This window comes from Catharus ustulatus, chromosome 1 (assembly GCF_009819885.2).
Source record: "Catharus ustulatus isolate bCatUst1 chromosome 1, bCatUst1.pri.v2, whole genome shotgun sequence".
NCBI classification, from domain to species: domain Eukaryota; kingdom Metazoa; phylum Chordata; class Aves; order Passeriformes; family Turdidae; genus Catharus; species Catharus ustulatus.
Genome location: NC_046221.1, coordinates 151244486 through 151270310, shown reverse-complemented (window position 1 = coordinate 151270310; position 25825 = coordinate 151244486). Strand labels below are relative to the sequence as shown.

The 25825-nt window shown below is 44.3% G+C and overlaps 2 protein-coding genes across 3 annotated transcripts; both read left to right on the top strand.

The window, feature by feature from the left end:
• Positions 1-1251: 1251 nt before the first annotated feature.
• ANXA13 (annexin A13) lies at positions 1252-12195 on the top strand. Its single transcript, XM_033063447.1, has 10 exons — positions 1252-1378; positions 3572-3666; positions 5339-5509; positions 6077-6110; positions 6193-6272; positions 7383-7451; positions 7669-7770; positions 9687-9762; positions 10578-10690; positions 11870-12195. Exons 1-10 carry the CDS (start codon positions 1252-1254, stop codon positions 11987-11989), a joined length of 987 nt encoding a protein of 328 aa, XP_032919338.1. The 3' UTR covers positions 11990-12195.
• A 5823-nt stretch (positions 12196-18018) lies between these two features.
• KLHL38 (kelch like family member 38) lies at positions 18019-25388 on the top strand. 2 transcript variants are annotated; one of them, XM_033060986.1, is made up of 4 exons: positions 18019-18246; positions 18796-19904; positions 21626-21731; positions 22940-25388. In XM_033060986.1, the coding sequence occupies exons 2-4, from the start codon at positions 18924-18926 to the stop codon at positions 23224-23226; spliced, it is 1374 nt and encodes a 457-aa protein (XP_032916877.1). In that variant the 5' UTR covers positions 18019-18246; positions 18796-18923; the 3' UTR covers positions 23227-25388. The 2 variants fall into 2 exon arrangements, with proteins under 2 accessions (XP_032916877.1, XP_032916064.1); XM_033060173.1 differs by having other exon boundaries at positions 18796-20273.
• Positions 25389-25825: the final 437 nt, after the last annotated feature.

Sequence of the window (25825 nt, the reverse complement as noted above, 5' to 3'; positions counted from 1 at the left end):
AGAAGCAGAATGATGCTGTGCCTAATGTCTTTCAGGAATGGTCTCTGCCCTGTGCTACCACCAGAGACAAGGGGGTTAATCAGCCATTTACTCTCCTCTGCTCCTCAGCAGGCTGGTGGCATTTCCAGAAGGGCTTAAAAGCAGAGTGCCATGCCCTGCAGTATCATAATTCTTAATTAGCAGTGGTGGTGCCAGTGCCTGGCAGCCCTGCAAAGCAAGCAGCCTGATCCACGTGTTGCTGTTTAAATGGAAATGCCAAAGCACTGCCAGTGTCCCCTTAGACCCCCGAGTCTGGGGTGTGCATACTGACTTGTGCTACTTGACTTACGAGCCCAGGACCTATTTTCTACTACTGTTTTAAAGTTTGGGCATTTAAAATACTTGATTAATCTTATTAGAGGAGCTGAAATTTTTGCTGTCATTGTGGTCTCAGATAAGTCTACCCTGTTCTGAGAAACAGCAGAATGAAGGGCGTACCAGCATTGCAGCCCCTGTGACTCACTCGTCAGATTAGAAGGAGCAGACATGGTTTTTCTGTTTACATTGATATGTCAGGCTGTAAACTGCTGCAATGGCTGTGGACTTTGAGTTATTATACTGTCCCTGTAAATTGGGCTAGAGGAAAGCCACATGTATTATTTTACCAAAATTTTAAAATAACCAAAACAAATGAAACGATCAAAAAAACCTCCCCAGCAACAACAAAAAACCCGGCTTTATCACATTATATATCCCTAGTTATCTTGTTTGCATTAATGCATCGATACAAGAAAGGTTTTCAGCAGCAGTTTTTATGCAGATGATTGGGATTGTCCACAGTATTTAAAAATGTACTACAGTGATAGGTTCTGCTTCTGCTAAGGTGTTTGTATTGGTCTGTTGCTAACATGGCATAAACCAATAATGTTCAATCTGGCATGAAGATGTCAAGTAGAAAGTTATTATCCTTAAATTATTTTAATAAGCCAGAACTGGCAGAACAAAGTTATATTGGTCACGTATGCCATATGGTGACATGTTATGTAGGTTGAGATATAAATATAAACATATATATATATATATATATATATATATATGATGACAAAGTTGTATAGACCACTGTGTTTTTTATGTGGTGACAGCAATTCGTGGATCCATTCTAGGAGCCCAGGGATAGATGCAGTATTTCAGCCAAGCCCAGCCTGGACTTCAAGGTTTAGGTGGTGTGAACAAAGACCAAGCAAGAACCTGGCCCGAACTGCTGTCATTCTAATGCAAAGCTGTTTCCCATGTGTCTGTCTGTCTCTGTCTTCCCAGTCAACCCATAAGCAGAGCCACCATCACAGCTTTGATGCAGAGAGAGATGCCAAGAAAATACACAGTGCCTGCAAAGGAGCAGGTAAGAATGACTGTAGATTTTTGGATTGTGTACAAAGGGCAGATCATTGTTATAAAGAGCATATACATGAACTTAGGCAAACCAACTGTTCCATCCAGTTTTAGGTAATCTTTATGCTTTCTGTCATATACTGACTCAAAGAATGTTCACACCCATGAAGATAAATGGGAACGGAAGCCAGCTTGTCCCTCAAAGACTAGTGAGATCTAGCTTGACAACTGCATGTCTCCAGAGGATTAGGGTAAATATGGTATTTGCTCCCTGTGATAGGAACATCAAGCTGCCAAGACTAATTTGACAGTCGCAGGCTCCAGCTAGTCAGGTCAGATTAAGGTCATGGTTATATATCCTTTCTCATACCTCCAGGGACCAGTAAAAAACATCACCACCTTCATATTTCATCAGAGCTCACTGCAGCTCCATCAGTTGAAAGGAATTTACACTGATTTCAACCTTCATCAGTGATTTTTAACTGAAAATAACTGTCCCTCACAATCTTCTGAAGTAGCTTGAAGTAAGCTGCCTGACTACACTGATGTGAACGAGGAATGTATAGTGTTTCATGGGATCCTAAGGTCCATGGAGGTGACAATGTTCAGTAAAGGAAGAACATCCAGACAGCACACAAGATCAATAAGTTATTAATTCACTCCAAGTATTTGCACAGTTAATATGTATTTAAGCATTTCTTCCTGGTATAGCAGTGACATTCAGAATCAGTTAGTGTTGAATTTTAGGAACTTTCCTTTCGTGCCAACTGAGCCCTCTCAAGACAGTTGCTCAGGAGACTCTCCTAACTGAGAGTTTAACCCAACATTACCAAATAGGAGTATAATTCCTTCTAAAACTGGACCATGCCTTCTGCCTTGGATCTAGGCAGGAAGAACTGGACAAGATGCCCTGAAGTTGTCCTCCGTGTACCTGGTGGTGGTATGAGGGATGAAAACATATCGGCTGTTGCTGAATACCAATATAATTTGTACCTTTATCCTTGGTTCCTGCTCCTAAAAGCCTGAGATAAGGCACAGTACAAAGCCCAGAGATGGCAGAGCACAAAGAGAGCGTGGGGCAGTGACCACCAGCAGGATGTGTGGGCATCAGCAGACCTGGCATGTGCCTTGATGCCTTTGGTCTGCCATCCTAATCCTTGATACACTGTGGGATTTGGGCAGTGCCCATCACAGGCTGGCTCATATGTCTGTCCTGGCTCACATTCTCAATTTCCATACTTGTCACGAAGATATAATGCCTGACTCAATCTGCTGGCCCTTAGATGGAAGTGCACCAGGACACCTGTGTTAATGCAATAGCTATTGTATCCTTCCTGCAGCCAGGTAACATCACTCTTTTTAGCTGTAACAAATTCCTTCCAGCAGCTCTGTTTAGTGCAAACATCTGTTTATGTGCAAACATCTGTTTACATGGCAGAGGGCAATAAAGTACAAGAGCAAGCTCACTGCCTTTAGGAAGCTTCTTCAATCCATTGCATAAATTAGAGCTCAAAGCTGACTGAGGGTTTCTCCTCTGGAGGGGGGCTGCATGTTCAGCTCCCTTCTGTGATGGGCAGCACAGCAGCTGTATCTCCCTGGGCACCCCATGTTCCTGCTTCTCTCTGATTTTTGCCAAGCAAAACAGCATTGGCAGAGACTGAGACCATCCAGGCTGGTTCCAGCTCCTTCTCCTGACTCCATGTAGCAAAATTAAAACCAGTTCTTTACAGGCTGTACATCCAGGCATTGGGCAAATGAAGCTAATTCAAACACACCCTCGCTTGCCCAAGCCTCTTGGCCCACTGTCCTCATTCTGTTGTGCCAGTGCAGCATTCACACACTTAATAAAGTGGACCTGTGGCTGATCACTACTCAAACAAGCATTGTCACCAAAAACATGTATGGCACCCTTGGGGCACTGGCATAACCCTGATTTTAGGAGCAGTGTTGTCCTTCTCGAACAGAAGACTCAATCTCTTTGATATGAACAGCATGAGATGGTGAACTTTTATTTGATGATATGAACAATGTAGCTGACTACAGTTAAAATTATCCTTAGAAGAGTCTTAGATGCTACAAATCCTAAAGATGGAACCACTGGGGAGATATGTACATGCTTTTTTTTCTCTTTAGAGGTCACATTTTCTTTCCTCTGCGTTAGATTCCTGATTATATAATCTCTATGCACAACTTTTTTTTTCAGGAACCAATGAAAAGAAAATTATTGAAGTCTTATCAAGTCGAACATCAGAGCAGAGACAACAAATAAAACAGAAGTACAAGGATTTATATAACAAGGTATTTTGAAATGTGTCCTCTCTGAAACCACTGCCTCTGGAAATACAGCCTATAGGCCTCTGCTTTTGAAAATATCAAGGGCATAGTGGATTTAAGGAGGACACCAGTTACTTTCTGATTCAGCAATTAATTTTATCTTCTAAAATACTGATTATATTTCTAATTTTAGGCCTCAGAGTCTTCTTGAAGTCAGCCTTAACCAGATCACAGCATTTTAATCAAAGCTGGGAGAGCTAGAAAACAGTTCGTCACTGAAATAGAAAATATATCAGCTTGTGTTCATCTTCAGCACATCCAGAAAAATAAGTTAATGTAAAAGGGAAATTTTAAGTCAGAGGCCCACTTAGACCAGACGCAAATTCAGAGAAACTATCTGATCTTGCACAACAATATTTTTATTGAGTTTAATAGAAGTAATTATTGATTTCTTCCAGTGATGAAATAGAACATGTTGCAAAGCTAAGAAGTTTCATTGAGCACTTGATTTCTGCTGTAGGAGGCATAAACTGCCCTAATCATTCTGTGTGGAAGAAAAATAAAGCTTCTAAAATATTATTTCAGTAAACAGCTGAATCCTGCAGACCTTATTATTAAATTGGTAATTTCTTAGTGTCTACTTGCTCATTAATCAGTATCAATAAGACAGCACTGAAGATGAATGAAAGCTTTGTACATGTAAAATTTACAGCAAGTGTGACACAGATTACATAAATACTATAATACTACAGTATAATATTGTAATAATATGTAAATACTAATACTATAGATTTTGTTCTATAATGAGAGTTAATAAAAATAGGCATTAGAAATTATCAAATGCCATGAGACATTGCAGTGACATTAGCTCATAGCAGCCCTTGTTGCTTTCCTGGGCAGCCTGAACCTCTTGGGAGGAGGCACAAGTGGTACCACCTCACTCTCCTGCTGCTGCAGGAACTTGCAGCATTTATGGTGTGTGTGTTGAAACTGCTCCAGCACAGATGGCAGCCTCTGACTGGAGTAGTTGAGTGTTCACGTGCGGTTGTGTAAGCAGGAACTTGAGAATAATGGACTTAGAGCTGGACTTCTCATTCAGCATTCTGAACTTGTCAAGTGCTTCCCATGGAGCAGGAAATGTTAACTGCAGACAGGACTTCAAATGCATCCTCAGCTGGCATCCTCAGCATGCACTAGCCAGCCCTTCTCTAGGGTCTCACTAAATTTTGATTTAAGGGTGATGTGGGTGGGTGTGTGTAAAAATGCTGTTTGCTTGGCACAAAAGCACCTTGCAGAAATCTGCTGCTTTTTCCAGTTTTAACCAAAACTGACAGAGAAGGTTCTTAGTTTGACACCCTGTGTGGCAGCTCTTTAGAAGGAGGAAGCTTAACTCCTGTTAAGCTTTTCAAACACTAGTTTGCATTTGTTTACACAACTAAGAGTCATAACTGGAGTGATATTGGCTGGTGTTTGAAGATGGGATAATCATTTCAATCAATCTGAAACCAAAATTTTTAGGGAACTTATTTTGCAAAAAAATCCAAAAAAGTCTGTATATTTTAAGGCCTTTTAAAAATAGTTTTGTCACTTTTTGGTACAGAATGAGCTTTTAAATCATTAGATTTCCTAAAATAAATTAAGAAATCCTCTAATCTCACCTCAGCTTTTGCCCTAACCTTTCTGACTATCCCCACAGGAGATGGAAAAGGACCTGAAGGGAGACCTGAGTGGGAATTTTGAAAAGGCTGTGCTGGCTTTGCTGGACCTGCCCTGCGAGTACGAGGCCCGAGAGCTGCGGAAGGCGATGAAGGGAGCTGGGACAGACGAGTCGCTGCTGATTGAGATCCTCTGCACACGAAACAATAAGGTTGGGGCACCACGGGGCACCTTCCTTGGGCAGCAGGGCAAAGAGCTCACCAAGAGGATCTCTGGGAGGAGAAAGAGGGATCAGTCCAGCTTCTGTGGCTGAAATGCCCCTTGCCAGTGTTTGCAGCAATAAGATTGCCATACTAGAGCTGAAACTCTAACAGGAGTTAAGACAAATAAAATTCACGTTCTGTCCTTTATCCTACTCCCACCTGCCTTGGATGGCATGGAGGCAGCACTGGTGAGAAGAATCCACAGATACATGTTAAAAGGTAACTTTGGCACTGCTCTGATGGTTCAGAGGTGCAGGAATGTGATCCTAGTAAAAAAAAAAATTAGCTCTTGCCTAAATGAAGGGAAAAACCAGAGGGACACCTGCATGAATTAGGCACCACTCAAAGCACTGTCCCCAACGGGGATTGGGAATTTAGGGCTTCTCCCACCCCCATGGTTGCTATGCCTCACACACTACAGGCACGGTGATGACTTGCTGGTGTTTTATTTGCTCATTTATTTATTAATAAACAAAAAATTATTTATTTATTACTTTATTCATTTTTTTCCCTAGGAAATTGTAAACATAAAGGAGGCTTACAAACGTCGTAAGTAGTTTTATCTTTCAAACACCTTCATTTAAATCCTTTCTCACTGGTTGAACTCTCATGGATTTTTTTTTCTTCTCAGTGTTTGATAGAGATCTAGAGGCTGATGTTAAAAGTGACACCAGTGGCTCCCTACGGAAGATATTAGTCATGGTGCTAGAGGTAAGGCTGGGGACTTTCCTCTTATGCAGCTGCCTGACAGAGATACTTCCTTTTTTCCCTGAGCAATCATAATAAGTATTGGCTGGTATTTATAATAATGCAGTTATGATATGTAGTATAATAATGAGGTAATTACAGTAAACAAAAGACATTCTTCAGTGTAAGAGCCTTTCATATCTATGACTTTTGAATATGTACAGTTTTTGCTTATGAAGTTTATTAATTTATTTATTAATATTGATACTTTTAAAATAAAAGCATTGTTTTACTGTTGTTTATACCATGGTAAAGGCTGGAATACTCATTCGAAGTCATGGCCCCCTTATTCTGAATTTTGCCCCAAACCACTAAATCTTATTTCCATCTCAGCTAAGGATTTTAGAATTCAGATACTGAACAACTTAGAAAGAGATTGCTGTTATGTTAGTTTTTCATCATCAAAAAAAAAAAAGCGTCTTTTCCATTAGAACACATTTTGCTTTAAAGCCCTTTTGTGAAATAGAGCAAAAAAAATCAATACCTTCATAAGGACACATTATAACTAAGAAAAATGCAATGTGCTGGTCAGTCTGACCTGACAGCCCTGAATAAATAAAAGAAGCTTTAATGGCATAACAGTAACATCACTAAATACATCACAGTTTAGATTCTCATTCTGGGAAGCATCCATAGATACAGCTCTTTCCAACCTCCTGTATACTTTTAGGAGTGGCAAATACATTTATTCTTTTCCTTCATCACTTCTCCAGGGATGACAGTGTTGGTGAATGCTCAGAGTACATAGGTTAGTCAGGAAAACATTGCACAGTTACCAGGGCATATCCAGCACTGTGAAAATCATCAACACCTCACTGCAGGTACTGAGCACCTTCCTCCTCAGAGCCACCAGCACCGCAATCTCCTTAGGGCCCCAGCACAGCACATGGAGCTGGGGATAAATCCTGCACAAAGTGTTCATGCCTGAAGGCAGCCAGCCCAGGGAGTCACCGTGCCCATCCCTAGTGTCAGCAGATGGCAGCAAAACTCCAACCAAAATATCTGTGAGAGCCACCAGCTGGAACATCACCAGCGCTTGGTCCGGTGTTTGTATGGTTATCTCCTTTTCTGCAGGCAACCCGGGATGAGACCCCACAGGTCAATGCAGAGCTGGCTGAGCAAGATGCCTCAGATCTGTATAAAGTAAGTGCAGTTGTGCAAAAATCCCTTTTTTCCCTGTGCTGTGCAGCAAGGGCTGCCTTAGGGGGACTAAACAAACCAAGCACGGGGGCAATGGCAGTGCAAGGAGGGGAGCGAGGGGGGCACGGGCTGGAGCTTGGTGGATCAAGGGCTCTGGCTGACCTCATGTCTACACTGAGTACAAACAAGTGCTTCCAAAAAATAACATGTGATTTTGAAGGCAGGAGAAGGCCGTTGGGGAACAGAGGAGCTGGCTTTCAATGTGGTCCTAGCAAAGAGGAGCTACAGCCAGCTGAGAGCTACTTTTCAAGCCTACGAAAAGGTGAGTTTATCTTCTGCAATGTGGGTTGCATGGGCCCTGACATACAGGTGCAGACCCTAAGGACATGTAAGAAGAGCCTTTTCCAACCTAAATGATTCTATGTAGAGTGGACAATCATTTATCTGCCATTCTATAACTTCATGAATGCTTTAAGAATCTTGGAAAACATGTTTATACAACTGTATGCTGAGCATACAGAAATAGGTGATTTACAGGAGAAGCTGTATCTTCTGTCAGTGAACAACAATTCCCCTTCATAACGTACAAAATATTCAGCCAAACAAATGTCACAATGTCTGTTCCTTCCCACAGCTGTGAGGCAGTGTACTGCCCCCACCCCCTGAGCAAAGGGACAGGTTTACAGACCCTGCCCTGAAGGAAGGGTTTGCTCTTCTGGTCTTTTCTTCTCCTAAACAGAGCCTGGCAAGGTGTCTCCCCCTGCTTCACATGCTTGCATTGGCTGAGGAGTTTATCTCCAGCCTTTTCCTCTCTGCCCACACTGGGCAGATGGCCTGTGCAGGTGCTTTGCTGTGCTTTCCCCTGTCTCCAAACATAAGGCAAAGTAGGCAGCAGGATTCTGGCTGTTTAGTGCTTCTCCCTGTATCACCCAGCAAGGACATTTTATTCATGCCTGGGCCTGAACCTGAGCTGATATGGAGATACCTTGCTGGGAAATTACCTCTGAAAGTCAAAGCAATAGGAGATTCTTCTCCTAGCAGCAAGGTGGAAGCTCAGCAGTGACATTCTCAGGAAAGAGTCTCACTCCACACTCTGGCTCACAGTCCTGAACTTCCCTGGGAAGACTGAATTCATTAAAAAACTGTAGCCTTAGGCAGTGAGGATGAAAAGAGTTCAAGCCAAAGCCATATTTCAGTGTCAGCATAATAAGGAACCAATAGTTACAAAAACGTTTGCAGCTTAATCCAAGTTTTGGGTTGTTGCTGGCAGGAGAACAAACCCAGTCACAAACTGATTTTCTCTTGGAGTGGCCCAAACCCTGGGGCTTCAGTTAAATGCTCCAATAGCCAAGCTACCTTCACTTTTGATTTCTAAAGCCAAGCAGATCAGGTTGCCCAAACCAACCCACCACATCCTGCCTGGCTGCACTCATAGGCCAAGATTAGAGCCCAAATCTTGCAAACATGCCCTTCTCTTCAGCTGGAGAGATACATAGGGCAAGATCTAAACCAGATTGGTGCTTTGCAGACCTTAAGCCCTAAAGCCTGACGTGGTGCCCTTGCTGCCTTGTACACACAGTCTCCCAGCTCTGACCTAAAAGTCAGAGTCTTGAATCATGCAGGCACATCCTGTTACACAAAGCAGAGAAAAGTAAAAGTCCTTGATGTTCCTGAAGTTCACAAAAGTCAGGATAAACTCTGTTTTGAAGAGACTGCTTCTCCAATTCGCTACAGAATAATACAAAAACTCTAGGACAACCACAGTGCTTGTAAACTTTGCCTGGGAAGCCAAAGACAATAAGTAACAGAACATCATAGAGTTGGTAAAGCTCCAAAAATTGTCTTATTTATGTGGGAGCCATCCAGAGCCTTTGATGGAGGGGCTAGAGAAAGCTCGAACAGTTTCTGCTGACCAGGGGTCACTCAAGCAGCTGCAGCTTCTTTGTCCTAGAAGCTATCAGATACCTGGGACTGCTTGATTATCCAAATTATTGATTGTAGATTATCCATCACTTAACCACTGTGCCTTACCTGGCTGCATAGACCTTCTCTCAGCCAGTGGATCTGTGAGCACTTACACCAGAGGAGAATTTCATTTGCCCTCAAATTACTCCTTTGGAAAGGCTATAAAGGATCTAGATTGACTTCTTGCCATTGAATCCCAAATCTGATGCTGGTTTGGACAGTAGGAAGACACGAACAGACAGAAGTTCTTATGGCTCCTTTTTGTTCTCATAGGTGTGTGGGAAGGACATAGAAGAATCCATTAAAAGTGAAACATCTGGAGATCTGGAGAAGGCTTATCTGACTCTAGGTAAAAAGAAATAGTTTCAAGACCTTTGTTTTCGAGTTCTTGCCGTCACCTGACATTGGTCATTGGAGGTCTGTGTACAGCCTGGCAACAGCCACTGAGTTCACCCTAAACTGAGCTAACTTATCTGCCAGGGACAAAAGAGACAGTTTTCAGTAGTGATTAGGACCCTTTGGTTTTAAAAATGAAACTTGCCAGACACAGCTCCTTTCCCCACAGCTGAATTATTTGCCCTCTAACACAGGGTAGCCACATCCAAGCTGCCCCTGGGACCATGGCTGATGATAACTTCCAGCAGATGCTTGGGCACCATGAGAAGTGTGCTAGCCAGCCACCACAAAAATGTACAGCAACTTGACAGCAATTTAGCACTTGGGTTGGCTTTGACTGGTATTTAAACCTGTGCCCTGTGTCCAATTGGCTGACCAGTGCTGCTGTTACCCATCTGGATTTAGGTTCTCCCAGATCTTTCTTTCTCCTGTGATCTGCAGAGTGAGCAGGTACCCCAAGAATGGATGGGCAAGAGGACCCCCATAGGGGCAAATGCTCATTCTTATTCATGTAATTTTCACTGTGGAATGGCAGAGTACTCAGTGCTGGTAATCTCTTGTGGAAAAATAGACATCCCCATTCAGACTCCAAGATTTCTTCTTGCATACTGATAGGGGATCAGTCTCAGAAAAAAAGCCCTGCCAGCTCGTATGTCTAAGCATAAGCACTAGAGTTTCCTTTTCTTTCTTATTTATTTGATTCTGCTTAAGTTTTACCACAAACTGTAAATGTACAAGTATCATGAGGCCTCTTATTCTTTTCTTTAGTCAGCTGTGCTAAAGACTGCCCAGGCTATTTCGCCACACTTCTGCACAAGTCGATGAAAGGAGCTGGGACTGATGAAGAGACCTTGATCCGCATCCTTGTGACCAGGGCTGAGGTAGGGTACCCTGTGTCCTGTAATGCCTCACACCAGCTCTAGGAGAAATACAAATGTAGAGGGTGTCTTGGAGTGAGTCCTGATAGATCATGTGCTCAGCAAACCATTTTCAGCCCAGTGACATCAGTGGTCACACTCTGCTTCTGTACCCAGGCACCTCTAATTTTGATATTGCATCTATTTCTGTTTTCAAAGGAACTAAACCAGGAAGCATGTAGGCAATTTAAAGTGGAGTCAACTGTACCTGGTTAAAACTAACCCATGGGGAGGCCTGGCCTCTGTAGGATGTGTAAAAGTAATTCCTAGTTAATTAATTATAAAGCAGCAGTTTCCAATTTGACAATTGCTTGTAAACATATGTTGCCAATTTTCTCTGATTATAGCTGAGAAAAACAGATGGGGAGGAGGGAAGAAAAATAAAAAGCAAAAGGAGTTAACTGTCATTTTAAGAAGCACAAAACCTCACAAGACATTTGAGATATTTAAGCACAATCTTTAAGTATTCCTTTTAAGCTGTGTAGGTTGTAACCCCAGGGCTGTTTCAGTCAACACAGAGGAGGAGCCTTTCACAGGCATGAGGAAAGCATATTTCTCAATGATCCACAGTGAGAAAAATTAGGCTGCAGGGTATTCTCTCTATTAAAACACAGTCCAGTCATTTTAACATTTAAAATTCACAGTGATAAAGATCACACCTGTGCTGTAGGTGCCTTTTTACAGGACAGCTCAAGACAAGGAGTTTGTTTCTCCCCACCCAGTAACCAGGAAATTATTTCTATGGGTGGAGCAAAACCCTTTTAGCCATACTCCTGGGACATACCTCTTTCCCTGTTTGCCACCAAGGGATGACCTCACGAGTTCACAGCAGCCTGTGTGAGTTTTTCCAGTACCAAGGCTGTGCTGGCACAGCACCACTGGCAGAGATTCTCCCAGCCACCCAGCATAGCTTTCCATGCAGGCCCTCCTCAGAGTCAGCATCCATCCCCTCATCATCATCTGACACAGGCTCACCTCGAATTCAAATGTTAACCTGGACGTCCTCCAAGATTTTTAAACCTCCTGAGTTCTCCTCTCCTGCTCCCACTGGGTGTGGTGGGCCTTGAATCAGACCCCAGGAGTGCTGGCAGGGGCAGGGCATGTCACTCACATCTTCTAAAGAGGCTCTTGGTGTCTCCTCAGAGCGACCTGCCAGCAATAAAGGAGAAGTTCCAGCAAATGTACCAGAAGTCGTTAGCTGAAGCTGTCCGATCTGACACCTCTGGGGACTTCAGAAAGTTGCTGCTGGCAATTTTGCACTAAAAGCCCATCAAGAATGAAGAGGCATGCTGAGCAGCCATTTCTTGATTAGTTTCCAAAAAAGCATCCAAAAAATGTGGCATTAGCACAAAGAAAAAAAATCCAATTTATTTTCTTTCCAGCTGGGAAATATGTTGCCAAGTAATGTTGGACATGAGGTTTATGTTATGTCTATCTTGCCAAATGCCCTTAAGCAATAAAGACATGTTGAAAAACCTAGATATAAATTGACCTTTTTGTGTTTGCATATGTGGAGGAATCTTCTGTCATTGTTTCTTCTGGGTAGATTTTCTGTCTTTCTCTCATTCTGAAGATTATCCCTGCTCTTTTCTAAATTCAATGAATGTCATGTCATGCCATTACAGTCCTGCCAAGAGAAAATGGATAGTAATTTTTTCTCACCTCATTATCACAGCTCTTTAAACAACCTGAGGGCTGTGAATTAATGATTTAAGTCAGGGCCTGATTAAAATCCTGCTGTCAACAGGGAAGGCTGGAGTGATTTCCCTATCTGTGAGTTGCCCTCTCAGCAGTCACCTCCTAAATTATCCCATGAAGGAGATAAGGACTTTCAGTCCCCACCAGCACCACCTCCAGGGCAAGAGGAGGGTCTTTGGGTAGATGGGAGGGTAGATGTCAAGTAGGAAATGCTGTTTCTAAAGAAGACATGGTCCTCAGGACCATGGCCTCATGGTCTTCATCCTGGGATATTTCAAAGATCTGACTGAATAAAACTTTGAGCAACATGGTCTGATCTCATGGCTCATCCTGCTTTGGCAGGAACCTGAATTAGAGACCACTGGAGGTCCCTTCCTCCCTGAATTACCCTGAGATCTCATAATCATATGAGAGAAGATGTAGATGAAAAATAACATAACAGAACCTGACGACTAAAAGAATGAGAGAAGAGTGAAGAATTTAGGTCCAAGAGATAGATTCATGAGTATTTCTCTTTGTCTGGGCCCTTCTGCCTCTTTAAGTGCATAACCACTCTGCATGATGAAGGGTCTTTCAGGTATGAAAAGGTATGATGACTGATGGCATCACATTCCCACTGAAAACAATATTTCTGAAGCACTGGATCTGTTTCTCCCCTCTTGGACAAATGTCACAGCAGTAGCACCTGGCCATCTAGCTATAAGACGGGGCAGTATAAATGAAAGATGGGAAAGATGTGTGGCTTTTAAGAACAATGATTTGTGTTTCACACAGGTGTAATAGAATATTATGGCATTTTAAAGGCCTGATCCTTCTTTGAGAACATTTCTAGCTACCTAAAAATAACAGGGGCAAATCCTGAATACCTGAATGCCTTTATCACAGGCATTTTACTGTTCAGGCCCAGAAAAACAGAGCAATGTGGGATCTAAGTATCTTCTTATTGCTGTTGCCATGGGTCTGTTGTAACCAGAGACTATAGAAAGGATAGATGAAGAATCTATTTGGTGTCCAGTGATAGGGTGATATTTTATCCTCCAGCACACTCTATGTTCAGACCAAGATAAGCTGGCAGGTACTCATTCTCAAATTATGTAGTTTGAAGAAGAAGCCAGCGGGTGTCTGAAATACACATGAAGTAGCTGGTTTAGGCAAAGGATTTATTTTAAAATATTACAACAAAAGTGCCCAAAGCTGTATGAGTGGTTTCTGTGAAACCTCTACAAGCTCAGCACTCTTTAAACCAGCTATGTCCTTATTTAATGTGAAGCACATAACTTTGGCAGCCAAATTTATTTTTGCCTGAAGACTGTTTTAATTAACGCTAGTAGGTCATTCTGACTAAAGAAGAGTGCAATGGCTTTCATCTTAATCTTTCACTCTTTAATTAGAGATTGGCCTGAAACCAAGCCAGGAGCCCACACATCTTCACACCCACGTATACTGGGCCAAAGTCATTATTGAATTACATGCTGTATCTCTCTATCTGTACACAATGCAAACAGTGACTCTTGGGAAATTGCTCTGTGACTCCAATATTGTAAAATTTGTCCCCATGCCTCTATAAGTTTAGGTCAGGGGTTCAAGACCAGTATCTAGAGATGTAGCCTGTTGTCCTTGCCTACAAAATCAGAACCAGATTCTTTAAACAAGCCTTAGTTCAGCATTAAGTATCACACCAATGTGAATGGCAATAGCACTCAGGGAAATCAGGTTTGCTGAGCAGCTAAATAGAAAATTATTAACGAAATAGCTACAAAGGAATGAGAGAGAAGGACCATAAGGATATCTGGACTTAAAAGAATAGGAAGAAGATCAGATAGCTGGCAAGTAGCAGCAGCAGAAGAAAGTTAAGCAGATTTTTCTGTGGGCAAGAGACAGCATTCACAAATTGCAATAAAATAAATTCCTGACAGATATATAGAAACAGGTTGTCCAGAGAGGTTGTGAAATCTGCATCCTTCAAGATTTCAAAAGTTCATCTGTACAAGTCCCTGAGCAAGCTAATGTTCTCCCAGCCTAGGCTGGGCTGTCACCCCAACCCAACCAGCCACCACTACTGCTTGGGGCATCTTCCCATCCTCTCCATGGCATCTGATTAATTATCACCCCTGTAACTGTCTCTTTATACAATGAGGAATGATAATCCTCTGGTTTGTTCCCCTCACAGTTTTATTAAGTCCATAATAAGGATTTTTTTTTTCTTGTCCCCTGTCAATTTAGACTTAAAATTTGGGTAAAGGGATGATCTGTCTCTTGATTACTGTGGGGGTTGATGGTCATTGAGACAGTGCACATAACACTGAATAAGCTCAGTGAAGTCTCTGTCTTGAGCAGTCCTTTTTCTTTATCCATATTTGTTCATTTTCACCTGAATTGTAATAGGATCAGTATATGAGTTTTAGAGGTTCTCTGACATCACCAATCTCTGTGCACCTGTCTGCTGTCTGGTCAGATTACAGCTTTTTTTCCACTCTGTTTCTTGTGCATGACATTTCGTCATCCCATTGCATTAAAACATAAGAAGAGCTGCTCGGGGTCAGATCAAAGGTTCAATCACCATAATTCCAAAAGTGAACCATGCCAAAGACTAAAGGAGAAAGAGCAGGAGCAGGGTGAGTATAAAGCATTGCAACAACATGTTCATTCTTTGGTAGATGCTTCTATTTTCTAGAAATTGGCCACGGATGGAGTTAATATAGTAGCAATTCTAGAGGGTCACAGTTTTTAATAGCCCCCAATGACTCCAGCCCATCAAGGGCCACATCTCACTGTGCTGCTGGGTCACACACCCTGTGAATGAGCCCACTTTCCCATTTGTGTTCAGACAAGACCATTATCTCTGCAAGGTCTCACTCCCATGGTAATGCACTAATTTTGTCTTCCCAAAAGAAAGACCACGCAGGTCTGGTTCAGTCAATAGCATACCTCCCTAGAAAGCTGGCCTCGAGCTGTTCAGAAACAGATTTTATCTGACAATTTAGACAGTCCCACAGCAGAAACAGTTCTATCCTCTCAGCAGGGCTCATGCCCCACCTCCCCTCCCCACCCCATAGAGTGAGGGGCATACAGGACATAATGTCTTTGGCATGAAAAGTGATTTCTAGTCTGTTTATAAAGAAAATCCTAACTAGAACACTGCTGATGTGCCCACTTGGTTGTAGATGTGTTTGAAGCCATAATCTCTGGAAAAAATATGAAGAGAGTTGTAAGGCAGGCAGCAGGAGCCTCATTGCTCAGAAGCCCTGGCACTAAATTGGCAGGAACCTGTGTGGGGATTCAGCAAGGAGCAACACCACCCTCCCCAAAGCAGTAAGCTATTTAAACAGCACACTCTGTACTCTGGGCTAGCAGGAATTTGCATAACTGTGCAAAGCCATCGAGCCTGGGATCTTCTAAATAAATGCCACATTTATCAGTATCTGAAGCAAAAGAACATCCCACCTAGCCTTTCCCAACCCCATAAACCAGTCTCATAAATGAGTCAGATAGCTTCATTTTTTCCTGTAAGGGTTAAAAGAATAATCCACAGCTGCTGCCAGGAAGAGGCAGAACTAAACAGGCAACAAGGAGCCAAAAGAGAGATGTAAAGCTAAATCAATCATCAGAATGGACTGCAACAAGAGCATATGCATACAGAGCTAGAAAGAAAGAGGGCGTTTTGTTTGGGTAGCTAATGTTCCCTGGACAAGGAGAGAGAAAAATTCTCCTATGGGTTTTTAATGCCACTCTAAATATTTATAGCAAGATCATGTCCAGCTGGTGAGGCAGCAGCAGCAGGGAGTAGGGAGGGAGGGTACATTTTCCCCAGCACCTCAACATCATTCTTGGGTCATTGCTTTACTTGAGAAGAAGGAAAAGGCTGTAGATTGCCATGTTTACCCTCAGAGTGACTCATCTAAGAGTCAAGGCCAGTGGCTCCTGCTCTTCCCCTCCCTCACCTCGCTTCATACACGCATGTGCACACACACAGATTGTGTGGGCAGCCTCCAGAAAGCTCTGCCAGCCTGACTCCACCCTGTGTTTAACGTGGGTCTGGCCCTTCAGGGTTTGGATTGGCCTTCAGGCACTTCTCCACATCCTTACTGAAAATCCTCTTGGAAAGGCAATGTGCAGCATGGCCATGATCAAAGCTGGCATTTTCAGAGAACAGGCTGCCCATATCCCTGTGACCTGCTGCACCAGGGACACAGGCAGGAATGTATGGAGGACTGCAAACACCGGCGTGGCACGGGAGTTGGCATCAGGGCACTGTGGCTCCCAACGATTTTTTTGCTCATCTGCCTCACTGTAACTAAATGCAGACATGACTCACTCGTGAGCTTTGGCTTTGAAAATATGAGAAGGACTTTTGCTTTGTGTTTCCCTGTCACAATGATGCTTAAAAACTACATTTTGGGTTCAACCCAACCCTAGAACAAAGGGAGAAATCTCAACAGAGATGTGGGGCCCAACCCAGTTACCCAGGCAAGGGCAGCCAATTCTATTTCTCTTGAAACACCCAGGAGTTTGGTATAGAGCCGGGACACATCACAATTCATCTGCTGAAGACCCTGACAAGGCACCAGCTGGGGTTCTGGAGGATCTTCCCCTGGCACACAGTGTTTGAATGATCCCAGCCCTGAGGATGGATTTAGGCTCATCATCATAGATGCCTACCATGGGAGTGTTAAATATGGACACCTACATGTGTTTGAGGCAGCTGAGCACCTGTGGACACCCAGCAGTGCCTGGAGGACTGTCCACCTGCCCAAATACAGGTTGCACATACTGGTGACCTGAATTACTTGCAGAGTCAGTTATATTGACTAGACCTTACTGCCTGCAACAGGATCTTAGACATCTTGTTCATGTGCAGCCATCTGCAAGTCAGGGTTCCCATCAAAGTGTGTTTCCTGGGGAGCTCTGTGCTACCCAGGGAATTGCCACTCTGGAATCTTGGTTTCCAGCTTGCTGCTCAGTGGAGCAGCCTGCTCCAGTCCCCCCACCTGTAACACTGAGCTTCCTCAAGCCATCAGATTGAGAAGTTCTTTGCTAGGGGGTTCAGAGAGCTGAGGTCCTCAGACAAAAGGCCACAACCTGTTGTTTTCTATACGAAATATAAAGCAGCATCATAAAGATAAACTGCTCCAAGAGTGAACTTCACTTTCTGCTTGGTGAAGGTAGCTGGGCTTTCCCTGCCCACCTTGGAGCAGTGCTGGATGCAGGGGTGCCGGTGCATCAGCATCTCCCACCACACTGCAACAGGCTGATGCTCCCCACATCTCTCCATAAGGTGGAGACACGGACCATCCCGCTGGAGTCCCTCGAAGCCCTTCTCTCTCCGCCTTTCGCCATGAAACGGCGGTGACAGCCTAGTGCAGGCATTGCAGACTGTTTACAGGCTTCTAGAGTTCCCAGGCACTTCAGGACAGCGTCCTGCCACTGTTTCCAAACGGACAGCCAGGACTTTTATAAGTGAACTTTCCTCTCCGTGTCTATTTATTATACGTAAACATTTGCCAGAAAAACACCACTGGGGCATGCTCAGAACCAGCCAGGTCATTGCAAAAGGCAGCGGCGGCGTCACATGCGATAAGAGCGCGGAGCCCGTGTGCGCCTATTCTTAGCGCTGGAATGTACACAATGCCCGCCGCTCCTGCGCGCAGCGCCGGCACCGGCCCCGCCACCAGCACGGCCAGAAATCACCCTCCATGAATCACCCACCTCCTGAGAGAAACCTCCCGGGGGTTTATAGGTTTTTGTCCAGGCTCTAGCTATGGAAAAACTCAGCAGAGAATAAACGACAGAGAGTAAGTGCATGCAGTGAAGGACAGCAGAAGGTAAACGTTTCTACCCTTCGGTTCCACTGCAGGTTGAGCAGTTTAAGCCATGACCGGAGATACTCATCATATTGTTCTGCCTGGCACTTAATTTAGTCATTGTGTGTCTGATTAACATAAAAAAACCACAGCTAAGCAGAGTTAATAAATAACTTTTAATGCAGATTCCCAGTCTCTAGGGTTCCGTTTGCCCTGCTGCAGAGTTCAGCTCTGCCAGATTTGCATTCTTTGGGAGTGACTAACTCTAGAGGAAAGAGGCACAAGCTACTAAACTGCTAATACTTTAAAACAGTGAATAAATGTCTAAGTGCGTTTATTCAACATGATGGAAACGGACAAACCAATTGCTTCAGTCCTCCAGCTTTAATCCAAAATCAGTGAGATAACTTCAGTGCTTTTGCTTCTTGCCAACGACACAGGCAGTGCTGACCTCAGAGTTGCAACCTATCTGATAACTTTATGAAAGTTTTAAAGGGTCTTAGAGACCTTTTGGCTTCTTTATTATTTTCCCACTGTTCTTAAACCATGTTCCATTTTTATATGTAATAGTGAACGGATATTTACAGCAACATCAAAGTCCTGATTTGTTCCCTTGGAGCTGGATATTTCAATAAAAGCTGCTAAGAATTTGGGTTTTTTTCTGCCAAGTCCAGAATTCATCTGTCTCATATATTGCTATGGAAGAGGGATCCACTGAAGAGTTTCTCTTCAAAGACCAGGACTTCTCCTCTGAGCTGCTGAAGCAGCTGAATGCTCTGCGGCAGAGCAGGCTGCTGACCGATGTTACCCTCTGCTCCGGGGGCTTTGAAGTCCCCTGCCACCGAAACGTGCTGGCTTCCAGCAGCCCATACTTCAAGGCAATGTTCTGCAACAACTTCAGGGAGAGTTACCAGCCTAAAGTCATTCTGAAGGGCATCGAAGCTGATATTTTGGATCAGATTATCCTTTATGTTTACACTGGGGAGATTCTAATATCCACTGAGAATGTCTTGTGCCTCTTGGAGACTGCATCCATGCTGCAGTACCCTAAGCTGTTTGAGGCCTGCTCTACCTACCTCCAAGACAAGCTGACTCCTGACAACTGTCTGAGCATGATCAGACTGGCAAAAGTCTTGAACTGCCAAAGCCTGAATAAGAAAGCCAGGGCCATGGCTTTGAAATGTTTTCCTGTGGTGGCCTCTTCTGAGGACCTGAAGGACCTGTCTCCCATGGAGCTCATCGATTACCTTGGGGATGATGAGCTCTGTGGGGAGGAGGAGCAGGTCTTCGAGGCCCTGATGGTCTGGATTCGGCACGACCTCCAGGCACGACGAGGCTACATCCAAGAACTGTTCAAGAAGGTCCGACTTCAGTACGTCCATCCAACTTTCCTCTTCCATTTCATTGCTAATGACTCACTCGTTCAGTCCTCACCCACTTGCAGGAGCATCCTGGAGTCAGCCCGGAGACAAATGTTTTCCTTGTACAGCACCAACACGCCCGACATCAAACCCATGATGCATGTTCCTCGCCGGTACTCCAACCAAGAGTTCCTCATCATCATCGGGGGCAGGAAGGACAGCCAGCAGACAACGAGGGATGTCCTGCTGTATGATGACAAGACGAACCAATGGCTGAGCCTGGCCAAACTTCCCATGCGCCTCTACAAAGCCTCTGCAGTGAGTTTACACAGCAATATTTTTGTGCTCGGAGGGATGCCTGTTAGCAATAAGAAAAGTCTGGTCAGTGGTAATATTTACATTTACTCCCTCAAACTCAATCAGTGGAGGTTGATTGAGCACATGCTAGTTCCACGTTACTCCCACAGAAGCCTGGCATATAAAAATTATATTTTATCATTCGGTGGAATTGGTGAAAACCAGGAAATCCTGAATTCTGTGGAAAGATACGATAGTGTCTACAACACCTGTGAGAGCATGGCAAACATGCCTGTTGCCGTCCTTCACCCTGCTGTTGCTGCCAAAGATCAGAGGGTTTACCTCTTTGGGGGAGAAGATATAATGCAAAACCCTGTTCGGCTTATCCAGGTAATGGTCAGTCCTGCTTGTTGTAGGCAATTTCTTCTAAGATATTCAACAGTCCATCACCTTCATGAGGAAATCAAACCACTCAAAAAAACTTCACTGTGTGTTGCAGCAAGAGGCAGGATGAGTTGATCCATGGCCTCAAGGAGCATTGCAGCTCTTCCATTTTCCCCTTCTGAATGTTTTTCAGGCAGCATTCCCAAGGCACTGCTTTGGGTGCCACTGATAAGCACTAGGGCCAGGGCAGGTGATGCCATGGCAGGCAGCAGCAGCTCCCCCTGCCTGGCTTCATGCCTGTACCAATCTCACCAAAATCAGTGCTTTCCACTTGGCACTGAGCTGGGGTCTCAGCCGCGCACCTGCTCGCTCACAGCAAACGCAAACACTCGCGATCATTAGACCGATTAGACACTCACTCATCAAAGGGCCAGAACTCAAACTGACAGTCATTTTGGATAAACAGTTGTGTTAAAAATGTGGCTCCTGACACATGTTGCTGGCTCTCTGCCTGCCTTCAGCCGTTACACTCTACTAGTAGGAAAAAATACATTAAATTTTTTCTTATCTGATTTGATGCTTTAGCAACATTGTAATGTTTCTTTTCCTATGAGTGTTTTTCACTGTTCAAGGTGCTTTAACTGAGAAGGATCTTTAAGCTAAGATGGCAACCAGGACATGAGCAGTGCTTTGTAACGGTACTTCATTATCAGGGGGAAGGAAATGTATTTATCAGTTAGTGGGGAGATGCCCTGGTGATACTTGCTATATTAAGAAGCAGATAACATGACATAAAAGTTTGTGTCATCCAGATGCAGATGACTGAATGATCATCATCTGGCAACAGCTTTTTTTTCTCACATAAATCGATGACTTAGATACCACTCTAAGTCCCTTTGCCAGTCTGAGTGCATACCAGTCACAGGCATAAATATAGCAGCTGGGCAAACACAGTGGCTGCCAGCAGAGCTAGGTGAAGCTGAAGTTTGTTTGCCCAGGAAATTGCTAAGGCTAATAAGGAATACACAGAATTACTGGAAAATGAAATGAATCAGCTTGCCCTTTGGGAGAACTAGTTACAGTGATTTAACAGCCGTGCAAGAAGCCTTCACATGGCAGATACACTGCTTTAGTGCTTGTGCTCGCATCTCCTGAGCCGACAATCTTGGGGATTCAGAATGCTTTCCAAGGGGACATATTAGGGGAAAAAAGTAGGTACATTCTCAGATTTCCAGCAGTTTGAGCCAGAGGATTGTATTTATTAGGGCAAAATAAAACCCAGAAGTTCCTCTGTAATTACAGATGTCAGTTAAAATGAAACATAAACATCTGTGTGAATATCTTTATTTTTTTGTCAGGTTTACCATGTCTCCAGGAATATGTGGTTTCGTATGGAGACCAGAGTAGTGAAGAATGTCTGTGCACCAGCTGTCATGATTGGAGACCAGATTATCATCGTAGGTGGTAAGTTAGGCTCTGTTTCACCTTCCCTCTCCCTCCTCCTGCCCAGATCCTGAGGGTTTTCCCAGCCTTCCTGTTTAGGGTGCTCCCTCAAAAAGCACCCGGATCTTGAGAAGTAAAGAAGTGTGCCCACCCTCCATACACTTCTCTCATGGCAATTGAAATGGAGATAAATTCTCCATGAGGCACTTTCTTACCCCAAGGAGCAGTACCTGGGTGGAGGAAACAGGAAAAGCCAATGCAAGTTACTGCTCTTGGGAGGCAGCCAGGAGCATGGGGGTCCTGAGCCTATCCTGCTGACCTGCAGCCTGGTCCTCCCTGTCTGCTCCACTTGGGAGAATGGAAAGCACGCTTACCCCAGGGCCATGGATGGCTTGTCAGGATGGGTGGGTCCATGAGGTGGTGGTTGATCTTTTAGCTGCCTCCTGGGGGTAATTGGGAATTATCCCAAAAGGAGTGTGAAACAGGAAAGAGGAAACCTCCCGGTGTCTTTTTCAACCCGAGGACCAGCCTCTGCCCATGGCAGTTGGGTGTATCATGTCATTGATAATCTGGCCCTTAATGGCTCTTCCTAACCACAGACTGCCAGGAGGAACCATGTGTTGAATTATTTAAGGAAAGATGAGGTGCACAGTATCTTTAGTAGAGCAGAGGATTGAACCCACACTGCTACCAGCCCTTACCTCCCAGTCGATCCGAGGTTACATCAGTCCTCAGAGGAAGAGATGTCCCCTGGGTCACTGGCACAGTGGCCAGCACAGATGTGGTGCCGAGGGCTTTAGGAGGGGAGTGGGCACTGGTGGCACCATGATGTTGCATGCCCAGCTCCAGTCGGCAGACAGCTACAACTCCAACCCAACAAGGCCCATCGTATGTGCCATTGGTTTCTGCATTTCCAAGTGAAGCTCTAGGAGTCTGTTTGGTAAAAACAAGTATTTTCAGATGTTTGAAGGCATGTGCAGGTAACTGCAAGCTCCAGCTGTGTTTGGCAGATTGGTTGCCTGATCCAATGAGCTTTATAGGCTTTATAGTTTAGATATCTTAATTTTGCCAAATTATATACTACTATAATAGGCTATATTGAAGACCAGCATGAAATTTATTGTTATTGTTATTGTTATTGTTATTGTTATTGTTATTATTATTATTATTCCTTCTGCTGGCCATAAGTGCTTAATTCCCATCTCTTCCACCTCTGGTTTTGCATTCAGGGTACACCCGGAGAATAATTGCTTATGATACAAAAGGCAACAAGTTTGTTAAATGTGCAGACATGAAGGACAGACGAATGCATCATGGGGCTACTGTCATCAAGAACAAGCTGTATGTCACAGGAGGACGATGTCTCACCTCAGACAATGTCATCCAGGACCTGGATTCCTTGGACTGCTATGATCCAGAGACTGACACATGGACACCAAAGGGAAAACTGCCACACAAACTCTTTGACCATGGGTGCCTTACACTCCAGTGTGTCCCCTGTTCTAACCTCCTCTAAATGACTTTTGGTACTTCCTTGGTATTTTGTGCTTTTCTTCCCAGAAAGGACCCACCTCACTCTGCAGAGAGCACATGGGCAATCTTCATGGGGTCACACAAAGTCCTGACCTTGAAGGCACCAGCAGTGTTAGTCCTTCCCAGACCCTGTGCCAGAAAGGTCATGAGCTTTGGGCTCACACTGTATTCACCTGGCTGATATTGCATGTGGTGCTGCTGAGTCCAGTCTGGAGGCCTTACCCAGCATCTCAAGAGGAAACAGGGAAAAGATACTGGGTAAGAACCCAGTGTAGGATTTGTCCTTGTACAGACTTTAAAAGTGAAGAGGGATGCTGGTATCTCCAGGGAAAGTAAGATTTTTGCTGTCATGCAAACTCAGCTGTCTGCCCCAGCCCTGTGCATTGCTGACTGAGCTTTCCATTTCCAGTGGTGGGAGTGTTTAGAATAGGAAGCCCCAAGCTCCAGTCTTGTAGCCAGCCCAGGAGCAGCTGCCTGAGTTTGCTGTGGCAGTCAGGTCATAAGAAATAAAATTTTAATGTTCCTAACAGCTAATTAGAAATTGGCAAAAGACTGATGCTTTGATCTGAACTCTCATATTGCAACAAGAAGCAGATTTGACTTTTCTGAGCTAATACTCTTCCACAGTGCAGGGAAGATTTTTGTTCCATCTGCCTGCCCTCTGAAGGATCAGGAGAAGATGGGATGGAAATTAAGATTGTCTGCATCTTCTTTTTCAAGGGGTCTTATTTTGCAGGGATCTTCCTTCTCCTTTTGCATGAGGAATAGCAGTGGAGTTAGCTAGGATGACTTTGGCTAATGGAGTTCCTGAAACGTAGAATAGCAGAGAGGACACATGGAGGAAAGGGGATGTGAAAGAGAAGAGGTATTTGGGAGGAACAGTTTCTTTTTCCCTTTCTCCTCTCTCCAAACCACTGGAAAAAAGCCCATGAGACAAAGCCAGTGACAGGAAGCCAGCTTTCCAAGAAGAGCAAGTCTAAATCTGCCACTTGGCAAAATAGCTCTGGCTCCACCAATATTTTCGTGGGGTTCTGCCACTAAGTGCATACTTTTAAAGGGAGGGGATTCATCATCAGGCACTGAACAGGCTGTGAACTGCTGTTAGGTCACTGGGCTTGGTAAGATTGCTGAGATAGCAAGGAGCTTTACAGATGACCATGATCAAGAGCAAGGATGGCCGAAACAGCACCCCTTTTTCTTCATATTTGAAAGAAAGTGCAACATCTCAAAGGGTGGATGGCATGAGGAAACCACGCTCAACCTTCCTCTTCACAAAAGGCTGCACAGCCATGTCTGTGGGTCACCACCACATTGCAGTAAACCAGCTCCAGACACCAAGATTCTCTCCCATAAATTGAGCAGATGAGTGACAGAAATAGTTAACAAAGTAGAGGGCTGGAAGGAAGTATTTAGTAACAACTGCTGGTTTAACAATGCAAAATAAAAGGGCTATTATTGTTTGCATGGGCTTTGTGTTCAGGAGTACCCATTGTTCCCTCCCTTTGTTGATAAAGGGAATTGTTTTTGCACACTGGATATTGCCAGGGTTTCCTTCTAAGGATCTGAGTAAACCTGTGAAAAAGGAGTGGGAACTCAAACTCCTCTCCCAGCTCAGAAGCCTTTGGCTAGACTTCTCTTCTGTCTTTCAGTCTATATCATCATCTCCTCCCTGTGCAAAGCAGAACTAAATCATGGCACTTGCCAAACTGAGCTGGAGCAGTGATTCATCCTTGCTTCCTCGCAGACCAGCTCCAGCTCTCTGGAGAAAGAAGCCTTGTCATGGCCAATTATGGAAAGTCTGCCCCAGGGAGATGTTTATTCCTAACCCTGCAGTGCTGCCTTCCCAAACTCCATCCTGTTGTGATCCCACTCAGCTCTGAACTCCAGGAGACACCAGTTGCTGCCATGCGTTTTGGCTAATGCAGATTCCTGCCAGGCTCGTGACTGTACCCAAAACTGAGGGAAAAAAAAGTTGACTTGGGGCCATAATCCCATGTTTGCAAACCATTGCCACAGTCATTGGTTTAAGCTTAGAAGCAGATTTTTTTAATTCCCATATCATATAACTAGTGATTTTCTTTGTGTTCATGTGGGACCAAGCGGTACCTTGCACAGCTGGGCAGGAAATGGGGAGGGCAAAAAAGAGGCAGGGCTGCAGCAGGATTGAGCACAGCATCTTTGGGGAGCCCTCACTTCACCCCCAGGTGCTTGGAGATGCCAAGGTCTGTGGCCAGCTCTGCTTTGGCTGCAGCCCTGTGCTCCTTCCCTTCACAAACTTCTCACCTCATGCCTATAGCTAAAGAAATTTGGGATTGCTGGGCATTAAAAACCTGGTTTCTAATAGGCTGTTGTGGTGAGTTTTGATGCAAATTCTGACAAAGCTTTTGGGGCCCTTTGAAGAAGAGGTGTTGAAATCAGAAAACAGAGTTGAGCCTTTCCAAGACAGACAAGGAATAGCAAAGTTACTCAGTCATGGGTAGGGAGCAGCACATGCAGTTACAGGATGGGATACTCAGCTCTGGGGGTCTGTGGGGACAAGGGATGTTTCCTTTCTAATCTGGTGCTGACCACCACCTAGACCA